Here is a 15411-nt window from a genome sequence, read left to right as displayed (position 1 = left end):
CTACCAGCAGGACCGTGGTGGAGCGTGTGGCTGCCGGCTGCTTGCCTCTGGTGCTCCGCTGCCGCTCTGCCTGGCTCGCTGTTGCCTTTGGCGGGTCGTTGGTCTCGTCCAGCTGCACACCAACCTCGTGCTGTAACCATGCGGCGAAGTCCAGGAGTGTGGGGACAGGCACACGGTCTGGGTCGATGTACCGCCTGAAGGCAGTACGCAGCTCGTGAGGCAGCTTGGGCAGCAACCGAGACACATGCGAACCACACCGTAGCTCAAGCTGTTCCTGGGTCCCCATCTTATCCAGCATCCCCACCAAGGACTGCACCTTCAGGGCGAAGTTCCTGAAGCCTCTCTGGTCACCGCTCCTGACAGGGGGCTCAGCCAAGACCTGGTTGATCTGCCTGAGTGCCAGTTTGCGGGGCTGCCCAAAGAGCTTCGTGAGGGCTGCCATCGTATCACTGTAGGGGTAGCTACTGTGGCAGTAAGCATCCGCTACCAGGACAGCATCCTCTAGCTTCAGGTGGTCCAGCAGGATCTGATATTTGAAGCGCTCTGTCGCGTCGGGTGGTAGGACGTTGTCGAGCGCCAGCTGCATCCTGTTGAACTGCCGTGGGTCGTCCTCGGTGAACGCTGGGATTCGCATCTTGGGCCCGCGGTAGGTCAGCTCCTGAGGGGGAAGAGATGTCAGTCGCTGTGGGACAGGTGACAGCCTGTGATGATCTGGTGCCACTGCCCTCTGACCGGCCGACACCGGTGATGACGTCCGCTGTCTCTGAGCAGACGAAGGGCGCCGTGGGCTGAATGGCGCTGAGTACTGTGGGGTGGCAGGAAAGGGTGAGGATGACGTGAATGAGTGACCCCGTGGCAGATTCATGCTCCTCAGGTGCTCTGTCAGCTCTGCCGTCAGTGGTGTTGGCAGATGGGGAGCTCCTCCGTGTGGCGGTGCGGACGTCGCTGCCTCAGCTCCTGCGATGTGTGGCCGAGGTAGAAGTGACGTCTGCTCCGCCACCGGGGCGCGGCGATGTCCACTGGTTGAGTCAGCAGGGCTGTATGTTCTGTCATGCTGCAGTGGTGATGATAAGACTGCTGGGGGGGTTCCAGGCGTGACGGCTGGAACCTGGATGTCCCTCGCTGGAGTGCGTGGAGGTGATGCATAGTGTTGTTGCAACAGGTACTGCACATCCCGCTGCAGCTGCCGATTGTCCTCCTGCATCTGCCGATTATCCCGCTGCAGTTGCTGATTGTCCTCCCGTATCTGCTGAAGGGCGAGGAGGATAGCTGCTGACGTGTCGAGGGGAGTCTGCCCAGCAGGGGGAGTGTGTGATGGCTCCCGGGGCCTGCTGTCTCCCACGTGGGAAGAATCATCCTGGGTGTGTACGCCGTCCTGTGGCAGCCGTCGCTGAGCCTGGGTCACCACGTAGTCATCCAGGTGCCTGGGGTGGTGGTGCTCACGGCGAGGACGGGCACTGCCATCATGAGTGGACATCCTGACTGTGTAGAATGCTGTATCCGGCTCGAAGGACCATATAAAAATGGGTGTCCGGTGATGGACAGGGTAAAGGACTGTATAAGGGGGACACTGGATCGGGTATACAGCAAGCTACACAGGCTGTCCGGTTAGAACAGGAATTAATGGATATCCACTCACGAGAAACCGTGTAAACCGTGGTTTTACTAGAAAACAGAATAAAATACAAATACAACAAGACATGAGCAATAATATACACACAAGCAATAATGTAAATAATAACAATGATATAAATACAAATACACATCGCATTAAATATATATTAACGCAAATGAATAATAATTATATACAATGTAATACAAATGTAAAACACACAAATGAATACTATATAAGTAAAACAATGTAAAGCCCAATGAATGCTATTTACACCCCATAATAAATAACACAACACACTAGATACTGACTATCTACACGATATGTACACAATATGTACAATGTGTACAACGTACACGGAGGATGAGGATAGCTGCCTACAGCAGCTATCATTACCAAGGTGCGTGGTGCAACTGCTTACAGCGAGTCACACCCGCATGAAGACACAGAGTGTGTCGGCTGAATGAAGGGGAGCGTGGCTCCTTTAAGCGCTGCCCCGCGCTGTATTGCGCATAGAAGGTTAGAATATGTGGCGCGGTTATGAACTGTACATACCACCACTACACTCCCAACACGGCAATAGCTAATAATGAAATGTGCTCCCATAACAAACCGTGGTCGAGAAAACAAGCGCTATCATTACATGGCTACTGAACAGAACAGAACAAACACGTAAGAAAATAGACAGACACAGGATGAGAGAAAAAGAGAAGAAATACTCGCTAGCCTTACCGTCACATGTAACAGTTACAGATAACGAGTACACACATAACACAGTAGCTACGCAACAATAAACAACTTACATTCAAGGACGCACGGAATGCTCACACGGCACAAATGATGGACGTTGGATCCTGACACGTCCGCGATAGAAAGACAGAAAGCAAGAAAGAAATGAAACCGAGAAAGAAAGAGAGAAACGGATCCAAATATTCACTGATGAGAAGCAGGTGTTGCATGGAGTCCCCGTCTGATGTGTGCTGTGTTTTCTTCGATGTTTGTGCGCATCTTATATAGTCCACGCAGCACAGTGTGATGGACAGTGGCGCCAGGGTGTCTGAAGTTGGCGTGTGATGGACAGTGGCGCCAGGGTGTCTGAAGTTGGCATGTTGTAACATGCCCTGACAACTAACGAGTTGGGAGCCACTATGTCTGACAAGGGTGCCTGTTTACTACTTTTAAAGGTCAAAATAATTAAGACCTGGCACCGCAATTCTGAACAGGGGTCACCCAGACAATTTTGTGTTTTCCATGAAAAGTCACACTTTTATTTCCCACCATAAGTTGTAAAATGAATAGAAAATATAGTCAAGACATTTTTCTGGCCATTTTGAGCATTTAATCAACCCCACAAATGTGATGCTCCAGAAACTCAATCTGCTCAAAGGAAGGTCAGTTTTATAGCTTCTCTAAAGAGCTCAACTGTTTTCAGCTGTGCTAACATGATTGTACAAGGGTTTTCTCATCATCCATTAGCCTTCTGAGGCAATGAGCAAACACATTGTACCATTAGAACACTGGAGTGATAGTTGCTGAAAATGGGCCTCTATACATCTATGTAGATATTGCACCAGAAAACAGACATTTAGTAGAATTTAGCTAGAATAGTCATTTACCACATTAGCAATGTATAGAGTGTATTTCTGATTAGTTTAAAGTGATCTTCATTGAAAAGAACAGTGCTTTTCTTTCAAAAATAAGGAAATTTCAAAGTGACCCCAAACTTTTGAACGGTAGTGTACACTTTATACAATTATTTATAGTTCACAGTCACTTCTCATTTTCATTTGATCATTTCGACTTCTTCAGCTTTTTGGCCAAAGACAAAAGCTTGTCAGTCCTCTCTTTTGTAAGAACTGTTATGATTGGCTATCATGCTCTCGCCGTCGATGTTTTGGCCAATTACATTGTAGATAACACATATTCTACCACAAGACTTAGCGAGACTAAAGATGTCGAAAATGTAAACATGTAACATCGTTGTAGGAATGAATTACGCTTGAGTATCACGAAGGAACATACCCCAACCCCCCTCAGTAAACAAAAAAAAAAATCTCAACGGATTTGGCATAATATAAAAAGGTCGATTTTTACTCAGAAAAAGCGGAAATCCACCGAAAAGCGGAAAACTCTCATCCCTGCTATCGCTATCACCACTGTCACACCCGAAGCATTACTAATTTTATTGTTTGAATGGCAACAGGTAGATACACAAGTTAATTAGCTACCTGCTGCCATCTATTGGAAGAGTATTTAATTGTTCTGCCGGTCACTATATGTCGCTGGCATAGACAAACGAAGACAAATTATTTGCAGTAAATAAATAATTTTCGGAACAATTAAGTGAAATTGGATAATGTCCCATGGTACACCTGATGATCTCTCATGGCACACTAATGTGCCATGGCACAGTGGTTGGGAAACTCTGTGTTAGAGGATAGAAATGTCAAAACACCTTGTTTTTGTGTAAACAGAGATAAGTTTGTCTCTGTCTTTTTGTCACTCACTGATATTGCAGTTGGCTCCGATATAGCCTGGAGGGCAGTCACAAGTGCCTGTGGTAGGCTGGCACACACCATCATTCAAACACTGACATTCACGCTCACAGTTTGGACCATAACGACCATCTTCACATTCTGTGATAAACAACCAAGCACAGACACTTGCTTACTTAAAACCTACATTCTCCATACTGTATTTCAGATTTATTTTCTAGAAGAAAATGCAAAAAGTAACAGAGTCTTGCCTATATCACACTTGTCACCATGGTAGCCCGGTGCACAATAACACACTCCAGTGACAGGATGACACAGGTGATTAGCTTCAGAACACTGGCACACATGGTTGCAGTTTAATCCGTATGTTCCAGGCTGACATTCTGCCAAAATAATCAGAAAATATGAGACTCTGAAAAAGTAGGGTGAACTTAGATATATTGGGACAGGATTTTTTGTTTTTGTTTTTTAAATTTCCACATTGTATAAGTTTTCTTGCTATAATGAAATCGATGATGCATTTCTGAAATGATCAAGACGATTTACATGTAAAGGAAAAACGTTTACATCACATTTTCAAGAAGCACAGCTCACTCTTTTGTCAAAACAGAACACAATTTTTACTGACATTTTAAAACCATTTAATGCAAATTCATCAGTGTGTCATTTAACCAAAGTTATGGGTGTTTCATGCATCCATTATATCCTCATTCAACATATTGTATTTTATGACTCTCCCAATTAGCCAGAACCATGCTGAACCATCTTGAAAACGATCAAGTTATAACTTTTTTTTTACAGTAGTACATCATATGTATATATACACTGTACATCGGCATCATACATGTAATATATTAGTCATGACAACTTTATAACCTTATGAAAAACACACCATAAAATGTCATTTTTCCTACCTCAAGCATCCTGTTTGATGCTGACCACATGCCTTTATGTCAGTGTTTCTCAACCACTGGGCTATCCATGAAGCGCCATCTAATGGGCCGCAACTTTTTTTCAAGTTGAAGCTAATTTTTAGTCGGGTACAGAGGACTTTGTACTGACTTTCACATGACATACTGGTTTGCTGTACACTTTTCAAGTGGAATAAATACATTTGTGGGTAAATTAAGAAGAACAAGCCTTTATTTTTGTCACATTCCTCTTCTGCATTTAACCTGTGTGCGCACGTGCGCGCACACACACACACATGCAGAGAGAGAGAGAGAGAGAGAGAGAGCAGTGTGCAGAATAAACAAATATGTTTGTGGGTAAATTATATGGATCTGTGATGCCTGCTGGAAGAGAAGAGCAGGGAGGATTGAGAATCGAGTGGCTGTGGTTTGTTTACACCCATTACTAAAACTTGTAGCATCATAGCAATCATCGTGAAGATGCATACAAAGCCCTAAAATGCCTTCTTACCCAGGCAAAAATGATATAGGATTTATCTTGTCATGTCCTGATCCCCAGATCTTTAACACAGCCAGATATAAAAAAAAAAAGTTGTACATCTCCATGTTCTTCCAGGTTTTCATCTGTTTGTCCATGTAGAACGATGTCTGCAGCACCAGGTAGTTTGAGATTTCGGGGAACTCAACCGATGCATAATTTTCCAACTCACAGGAAAAACCCTTCTTTGTTAGCGTGTAAGGATCTATCCAGGGTGCGATTTGTCAAAAAACCAGAAGGGGGGATGGTTTTTTTTAATCATGAAATGTCACAAAATTAAGGTAACAATAGGCTAACAGCTCAATAACATCCGATGATATCAAATGAATAACACTAAATGAAAACGAACACTAAACCAGAGATAGTAAATTCATCTTCCTATCCCTCTGACTAAATACACGAACACTAACACACAACAAAGTTCGCATTGCTTGTCGCGTTGCTGTGATGTTTCTCTCCCTCCGGATTAAATGGACAGTGACTCGAAAATCACTAAAATACATGAATACTAAATGAACAGTTTGCTCTGATGGCGCAGTTCATGTGGCCTTTTCTGCTTTCCCGTCGATGCGCTGTCCGCCGCGTTTTGCCCTTCTTTAATCCACATTTCTGTGAATTTCTCAGCAGGGAAAGAACGCACGTCTGGCCCATTGACAGCGAGGAAAAGAAGGCTGTTCAGTGTGGATACATTCATTCTGTTGCGCTCATCAGTAAGGATGTGATTCATGGCGCTAAAACCACGTTCACATTCTGATTATCTACAATGTATCTATTTGCTGGGGATGTTCGTAGGGTTGCCAACTTTCTCATATCCAAATGAGGGACACTTTGTTCCGGGTGCGGACAAGTACCGGTACAGGCCCTGTACACGCATCCCAGCGCCCCAAAATAGTTACAGTACCGAATCGCCTTTAGGTGAGTGTTTCAAATGTAAGCTACTACAAATTCATTTCTAAAATAGAGCTTTTAGAAATTAATAGACCAATTAATGGATATTTTTAAGTAACTTAATGCAAAATAACAAACAATTCTAATATTATTGTCTCATTTTTCTCTTTTAAACTTTGGCCAAATAATTCATCAGGCCATATTTATGAAGGCAATGTCATAAACTGAAAAAGTATTTGCTGTAAGGGGCGGCACGGTGGTGTAGTGGTTAGCGCTGTCGCCTCACAGCAAGAAGGTCCTGGGTTCGAGCCCCGGGGCTGGCGAGGGCCTTTCTGTGCAGAGTTTGCATGTTCTCCCCGTGTCCGCGTGGGTTTCCTCCGGGTGCTCCGGTTTCCCCCACAGTCCAAAGACATGCAGGTTAGGTTAACTGGTGACTCTAAATTGACCGTAGGTGTGAATGTGAGTGTGAATGGTTGTCTGTGTCTATGTGTCAGCCCTGTGATGACCTGGCGACTTGTCCAGGGTGTACCCCGCCTTTCGCCCGTAGTCAGCTGGGATAGGCTCCAGCTTGCCTGCGACCCTGTAGAAGGATAAAGCGGCTAGAGATAATGAGATGAGAATGAGATGAGTATTTGCTGTAGCTGTAAAACCCTGATATTTGCTTAATTGTCCATTTGAAAACCCTAAGAACCTTCTGCAATGCTTCATAGCAGAAGAAGAAGAGAGAAAGACATCACAAAGGCAGGAGTGAGGCAGAAAAGCTCCCCTACTATAGGCTGAGGTCTATCCTGTTTCGGAAGGTTTTTTTAAGCTATCTGCTATCCTTATTGAACAGTTAGGCTGTAGCCACTGGCTGCACCATCTGCTCTAGTTTAATTTGATGCCTATTTTGTCAGTATAGCTTAAAAATTCAGGATATGGCAACAGTGAATGGTTTTAAATCGCAGATGACCGCGACTCGCGGTAATAGCGCTTCTCACGGCAATTACGCGATTTACACCACAGCATTGGAGTGAGGGGCAGGATCTGTCCCTGACGGGACAAATTAAAATTACCCAAAAAACGGGATGTCCCGCCCAATACGGGACGGTTGGCAACCCTAGACGTTCGTGAACATCAAAGCTGCCACTTCAGGTCATTTTGAAAGTGAGTGCAATGTAGACCATAGAAAACTGTGTCACAACATGCCTGTCATGTCAACTTTTTTTTTGGTTTGTTTGTTTTATTGACGGGGTTGTCCCCGAGGATTTTTTTTCAGCAGAGATAAAAACCAGAGGGGGGGATGATCCCCCCATCCCCCCCAGCAAATCGCACCCAGGATCTATCCCATTGAGTGGTTTCTATATCCACTTCTTTTGAGTCTACTTCTTGGTTTTAATAACTTGCTTGTTTGCTGTACACAAACATGGTAATAAGTTCTTGTGTTAATCCACCAGACTCCACTTTTGGATCATTAATCCCTTTTGGCTGAGAATGCCCTGCATGCATGGTTTGGCTTCTGGCACATCCATACAGTTTTAAATACGATACCTACAATTAAAAACAGTTTGTTTTTATTGCATTTATTTAATTCCTGGGTTCCCATGCTCCACCCTGGACTTTCACTGTGGAGATTACTTATCTCCCAGGTCAGCGCTAATCCGGATCCGGGATGGGAATTCCATCTAGCCTGCATTTCACTTCTTGGTTCTCTCTGCTGTGTATAAATAAGCCGTTCTCAGACCCTGACTTTGCCAGAACGTCTCATTTTGCTATTCTAGCCATTTCTGTGCCTTTATTGTGTTTCATGTTTTTTGCTCAAGCTATTTTCTAGTTCATGGTTTTTGCACTTAGGGTTTTTTCTTGTTTATGTTTTTTTTTTTTGCTCTAGTGTTTTTGTCCTTGTCTGTCTCATGTTTTTGTCAAGTTTTTTGTCTCTTTGTACCTGGACTATTTTTGCCATTTGTTTGTTTACCTTTTTTGCCATGCCCTTTCCCTGGATTAAATGTCATTATTTATTGGATTACTACCTGTGTGTTCTGCTTCTGGATACTAATCTCACCACCCCTAACAGTATATTCTGGCCAGCATGGATCCAGCAGAACTCACCTGTCTGTGAACGGCCATCCAGCAGCAAGGGACTCTCCTTGGGGCCCATCAACAAGACCTCCAGCAGATCACCCAGAACCTCGCCACCCTGTCCAACTCACTCAACCTCCTCACCACACAGATGCGGCGCTATCAAGCTGTGCCTACCCCTGCCCAGCCGTCTCCTACTTCAGCTCCTGCCACTGCTCTTCTCCGCGAACCGAGACTTCCAGCGCCTCAGCCCTATGATGGAGAACCAGGTATGGTACTTGCAGATCGTTTCTGTCTCAATGCTCTTTGAGCCTAGAACTGCAACCTCTGGCCTTCCCCACAGAATGCTCCCAGGTAACATATACAATCACGCTCCTCACCAGCAAGGCCAGAGAGTGGGGAACAGTGGTCTGGGACGCCAATGCACCCTTTTGTTCCTGTTTCAAGGATTTCTCCGAGGAGATGAGGCGAACTTTCGACTGCTCTCTGTCCAGCCGGGAGGTGGCTAGAGGGCTCATGGAGCTACGGCAGGGGTCCTGGTCTACCTCAGACTACGCCATCGAGTTCTGGATGTTGGCGACATCCTGCGGTTGGAATGAGAGTGCCCAGATCGACGCGTTCCTGCACGGCCTGTCTGACGCCATTAAGGATGAATTGGTATCACGGGAACTGCCGTCGAACCTCTCCAGCCTCATGGACCTTGCCAATTGCATCGATGCCAGGGTCCAGCAACAGAGGACAGAGAAGAACTGCCCCAGCTTCACCTCCTCTCCACCCCCTGCTGCATCCATCGAACCCATGCAGGTAGACCAGGATTGGGTGTCAGTGGAGGAACGACAGCGCCGGCGGAGCACAGGGGCCTGTTTCTATTGCGGTCAGTGAGGACATATCTGCCAAGCCTGCCCGCTAAAGGTAATGAGACCACCAGTGAATCGAGGGGCCCTGGTGGGCAACACTCAGAATCAGCCCCCTGCTGATCGACCATTACTCCCGGTCATCATCATCATCCACAACAACCAGCATCACCATCTCCAGGCTCTCATTGACTCAGGGGCGGACAGGAACCTGATCTGCTCTGCCACCGCCAAGCATCTGAAAATTCCGCTACTCACTCTCGACGTCCCTCTCACAGTCCTGACACTCAGTGGCACCAGCTTGACCACCATTACCCATCTTACCACCCCACTGAGCCTGAGGATTTCTGGCAACCACTCTGAAACCATCCAACTCCACGTCATGAACAATCCCCACGTACCCATCATCCTAGGATTACCCAGGTTAACACAGCACAACCCCCACCTAAACTGGGCCAATAATACCATCCTAGGCTGGAGCCATTCCTGCCTAGCTTCCTGCCTGAACTCCGCTCTGCCTCCCGCCAAACCACCACAGCCTTCAGCCAGCAAGTTTCCCGACCTCTCTCACGTACCTCTGGAATACCTGGACTTAAGACTTGTTTTCAGCAAGACCCAAGCAGTGTCCCTCCCTCCTCACAGACCCTATTACTGTGGAATTGACCTCCTGCCTGGGACAGCGCCCAAAGGGTGACTCTACTCTCTTTCTCCCGTTGAAAGGCAAGCCATGGAGAAGTACATCTCTGAGTCTCTGGCAGCTGGGATCATCCACCCTTCCTCCTCCCCAGCAGGGGCGGGATTTTTCTTCGTGGAAAAAGACAAGTCAGTCCGCCCCTGCATTGACTATCGAGGTCTTAACGCCATCACCATCAAGAACCGTTACCCCCTACCGTTCATGTCTACAGCCTTTGAACTACTCCAGGGAGCCAAGATATTCACCAAGTTGGACTTATGCAATGCCTACCATCTCGTCAGGATCAGGGAGGGGGATGAGTGGAAGACGGCCTGTAACACCGCCACTGGCCACTACGAGTACCTCGTGGTCCCTTTCGGCCTGACCAATGCGCCTGCAGTCTTCCAGGCACTCTCCAATGACGTCCTAAGGGACTTTCTTAACATCTTTATTTTTGTGTACCTGGATGACATTCTGATCTTCTCTCGCTCCCTGGAGGAACATCAGGGCCATGTCCGGCAGGTCCTCCAGCTCCTGCTAGAAAACAAGCTATTTGTCAAGGCAGAAAAGAGCAAATTCCACCAGAGCTCTGTCTCGTTTCTGGGGTTCATCATCTCCCTGGCTAGGATCCAGATGGACCCCCCAAGCTTGAGGCAGTCACAGACTGGCCTACCCCATCCTCGCAACGACAGGTCCAGCGTTTCCTGGGATATGCTAATTTCTACAGGCGCTTCATCCACGACTTCAGCATGGTGGCTGGACCTCTCACTGCCTTGACCTCAATTAAGACCAAGTTCAAGTGGGGGGAGGAAGCAGAGAAAGCCTTCTCCATGCTCAAGCGCAAGTTCACCACAGCACCCATTCTCACCATACCCAATCCGACCAAACAGTTCATTGTGGAGGTCGATGCTTCCAAGTCCGGGATCGGAGCAATTCTCTCCCAGAGGGCCAGCGATAACAAGGTTCACCCTTGCTTCTTCTTCTTCTCTCACTGGCTGTCCCCTGCTGAACATAATTACGACATTGGCAACAGAGAGTTGTTGGCCACCAAGCTAGCCTTGGAGGAGTGGAGGCATTGGCTCGAGGGGTTGGATCTCCCCTTCCTAGTCTGGACTGACCATAAGAACCTGGAGTACCTCAAGTCTGCCAAACATCTCAATTCCCGTCAAGCCTGTTGGTCTCTTCTTCTCCCGGTTCAACTTCACGCTCTCCTACCACCCAGGCTCCAAGAATGGCAAACCCGACGCCCTGTCCAGGATGTTCTCTTCCCACCAAGAGGAGTCCAAGCCACCCGAGACCATCCTTCCTCCATGCTGCCTGGTGGGAGCTGCCATTCTAGAGGTTGAGAAGCTCATGCAGAAGGCCCTGGAGCAGGACCCTGGTGAAGGTAACTCAAGCAACATACCACCTAACCATCTGTTTGTTCCCTGTTCTGTGCGAACCCAGGTGCTGCAGTGGGGTCACTGTGCGAACCCTGGCGCTTGTCCAACAGCGCTTCTGGTGGCCATCCATCAAGGAAGACATCCAGGAGTTCGTGGCAGCCTGCGACACATGTGCCCGGAGCAAGACAGCCAATCGACCCCCTGCCGGCTTGCTAAGACCCCTCCCGATTCCTCATCGTCCCTGGTCTTACATCGCCCTGGACTTCATCACAGGACTCCCCAACTCAGGTGGCAACACATGCATCCTCACAGTTATCGACCGTTTCTCCAAGATAGTCCATTTCATCCCTCTGCCCAAGCTTCCCACAGCTAAAGAAACTGCCGAATTACTCATCCTCCATATTTTCCGCATACACGGACTCCCCACTGACATCGTCTCCGACTGGGTTCCTCAGTTCACTGCACAGTTCTGGAGGGCCTTCTGCAAACTCATTGGGGCCTTCTGTAGTCTCTCCTCAGGGTTCCACCCTCAAACCAACGGCCAGGCAGAACGGGTGAACCAAGATTTGGAGGTGGCACTCAGGTGCATGGCGTCCAGGGATGCCAGTTCTTGGAGCAAGTACTTACCTTGGGTCGAGTACGCTCATAACACTCTTCCTTCATCTGCCACAGGTCTCTCTCCATTCAAGTGCTCACTAGGGTACCAACCACCACTGTTCCCCAGCCAGGAGGAGGAGGTCGCCGTACCCTCAGCCCAGATCTTCATATGCCGCTGTAGGAGGATGTGGGCAATGGCCCAGAGAAGACTCATTCACTCCGTCCTAGCATCCAAGAGGCAGGCCGACAAAAGCCGCTGTAAGGTGCCCACCTACCGGGTGGGGCAACGAGTCATACTCTCCACATGCCACCTACCACTCAGAACTGTCTCCCGCAAGCTGGCTCCCAGGTACGTAGGACCTTTCCTCATCAGCAAGGTAATCAATCTATGTTCCGTCAGACTGGCTTTACCACTCACCATGCGACGTGTTCACCCCACCTTTCACGTATCACAGCTTAAACCCCTGGTCTCCAGTCCTTTGCTCTTCCTAAAGCTCCTGGAGGCGCTAATGGGGGGGGGGGAGTAGTGTCATGCTCCGCCCCGGACTTCCACTGCGGAGATTACTTATCTCCCAGGTCCGCGCTAATCCGATCTGGGACGTGAATTCCATCTAGCCTGCATTTCACTTCCTGGTTCTTTCTGCTGTATATAAATAAGCCATTCTCAGAGCCTTACTTTGCCAGAACATCTCATTTTGCTATTCTAGCCATTTCTGTGCCTTTATTGTGTTTCATGGTTTTTGCTCAAGCTATTTTTCTAGTTCATGGTTTTTGCACTAAGGGCTTTTTCTAGTTCATGGTTTTTGCACTTAGGGTTTTTTCTTTTCTTTTTTTTTTTTTTGCTCTAGTGTTTTTGTCCTTGTCTGTCTTGTGTTTTTGTCAAGTTTTTTGTCTCTTTGTACCTGGACTATTTTTGCCATTTGTTTGTTTACCTTTTTTGCCACACCCTTTCCCTGGATTAAATCTCATTATTTATTGGATTACTGCCTATGTGTTCTGCTTCTGGATCCTAATCTCACCACCCCTAACATCCCATCTGTAACAGGGAGTGATGTTGCATCCCATTAATATACTTTACAATAGATTATTAGATTCTAATAGAATAGATGAGCCAAAATAATTGGGGGATATTTTTTTATGGGCCCTGACTTATTACAAGTATCAATAAGTGGGCCTTAAAATAGAAAAGGTTGAGAACCCCTGCTTTATATGATCTCAGGTGCTCATCAAGGAATTTAAATGCTAGGGGAGAGTAACAAATGTTTTGACTTTCCTTAATTAGGCCAGAAAATAAGTGCTGTCAAGGTAAACTGTCTGAATTCCAGTATACACAAATTCACCCTCACTTAGGCAGGTCAGTTGTTTCTGTAATGCTCATTTGACCAATTAGCAAGTTGTATGTTCTTACTTTGCTCACAGCTCATTCCAGTAAAACCAGGAAGGCATCCACACTCCCCTGTCACATGATTACAGGATGTTCCATGGGCACACAGACATCGGTGAGAACACCTTTGCCCATAAAATCCAGGTAAGCATGCTGTGAAAACAAAATACTACCCAGTGAAAACCATGAAAGTGCAAAAGTAAACTCAACAATAAATGCAACAATACATTCTAAGGAAGTAAATGTCACCACTGTGTTCCAAATGGCAATGAAGGATAAGTGAACTGACTTTTCTCACAGTGGAACCCTCTCCAGCCTGGTGGGCACAGACAGACCCCGGTTATATGATCACATGGAGCTCCATGTTCACATCGGCACAGTTTCTGACAGCCAGGTCCAAAATGCCCTGCTTCACAAGCTACACACATACAGTCAGAATGAACAGCATAAAACACAACATTGGTTTTCCATTAACCTTTCATTCAGGCAGTCATGAAGATGATGTGTGTGGCCATTTCTTACCCGTCTCACACTTTTGGCCCACCCAGCCTGCTGGACACGTGCACTTTCCATCTTGGCGGTCACACACACCATCATTCTCACATTCACATCTATGCTGACAATCAGCACCAAAGAAACCTGGAGCACATTCTGTTAAAAAAGCAGAAAGGAAAAAGGAAGAGGTACTCCTTCACAATAATGTTAATATTTATGAACGTAATTTTAAAACACATAAAATAAATTGGCAAGTACTATAACAGATCTTCACCAAGTTCACACGCTATCCCTGTCCATCCACTAGCACACAAGCAGTGCCCAGTGATCTTGTCACATGACCCATCATTTTGGCAAAGGCATTGCTGGTGGCAGTCCATGCCATAAAAGCCAGCCATGCATTCTGGGGAAAAAATCAAACATCCATTAAACTCTAAACCACAACGTTGACGTGATTTATAATGTCAGCAAGAATCATCTCTTTCACCAAGTCAGTATGTTCATTAACAGACACGGCCATATATAAGAATGGAACTTTGTGATGTGACTAAATGTTCTCTAGAAATTGCAAAACACTCTTTATATCATTTGTTTGCATACACAAGCACAGGTGTAAGAAGAATAGTGGGCCTGATTTCTGACACACGACTAAAGCAGAAGCCCATACAATATATTTAGTGTAAAGTAGTCTATTCAGTCAATTCTCAAGTCACCTTGGATTATTATTTATAGGTATACTATGTTTTTAGCATGATGATACCACCATACGATGACTCATATTTTTCATCCAATATAGATACCGTACAATTATCCCCACAGTTATGAATTATATGGATTTTGTATTTTACTGTGTATATACTGTATGTATTATTCAGTTTGGCTTGTTTGCTATCAGTAGTTTGTATATTTATGATTATTATTACCATTAGTTTTGGGTTTTTTTTAATTGTTTGGACTTCTAGTATAGTTACGCTGACTTAGGAGTATACTTATTAAAGATTACATGTGCAGGCCCACCAGAGGTGTATTCTTACCTTATGCCCAGTTTTCCCAGGATAGTCTTCAGATCCAGACCCTGACCAGGATAAAGCTATTACTGAGAATGAATGAATGTTTTCAAACATGAAAACTGTTTTTTAATTACTGTAATTTTTCTTGAAAATACAGCTTTCAAACTGTATTATAGTCTTACTTTAGTGGATTGTCCTGTTTCATTTAGACTGCAGGTTCAAATATGGAGACAGATGGTTGTCACAAAATTATTTTTCTTTATGTAAAAAGCTTTAATTTTTAGGAGGGCAGTACGGTGGTGTAGTGGTTAGCACTGTCGCCTTACAGCAAGAAGGTTCTGGGTTCGAGCCCAGTGGCCAATGGGGCCTTTCTGTGTGGAGTTTGCATGTTCTCCCCGTGTCTGCATGGGTTTCTTCCGGGTGCTCCAGTTTCTCCCACAGTCCAAAGACATGCAGGTTAGGCTAATTGGTGGCTCTAAATCGACCGTAGGTGTGAATGTGAGTGTGAATGGTT

General features: G+C 46.1%; 1 protein-coding gene across 4 annotated transcripts in view; it reads right to left on the bottom strand.

Annotated features, from left to right (window-relative positions):
- Positions 1–15411, bottom strand: part of megf6a (multiple EGF-like-domains 6a) — a 92326-nt gene that overhangs the window by 20924 nt on the left and 55991 nt on the right. For all 4 annotated transcript variants that reach the window (XM_060938217.1, XM_060938218.1, XM_060938219.1 and 1 more), the window contains 6 exons: positions 14162–14290; positions 13915–14043; positions 13682–13810; positions 13417–13545; positions 4359–4490; positions 4120–4248 (listed from right to left, as the gene is read on the bottom strand). In XM_060938217.1, the coding sequence (XP_060794200.1) occupies positions 4120–4248; positions 4359–4490; positions 13417–13545; positions 13682–13810; positions 13915–14043; positions 14162–14290 (777 nt within the window). The remainder of the gene's footprint in view (positions 1–4119; positions 4249–4358; positions 4491–13416; positions 13546–13681; positions 13811–13914; positions 14044–14161; positions 14291–15411) is intronic.

Source organism: Neoarius graeffei, chromosome 13 (assembly GCF_027579695.1).
Source record: "Neoarius graeffei isolate fNeoGra1 chromosome 13, fNeoGra1.pri, whole genome shotgun sequence".
In the NCBI taxonomy this organism is placed as follows: Eukaryota; Metazoa; Chordata; class Actinopteri; order Siluriformes; family Ariidae; genus Neoarius; species Neoarius graeffei.
Note: the sequence above shows the minus strand (reverse complement) of the source record. Positions and strands in the feature narration are given on the sequence as shown.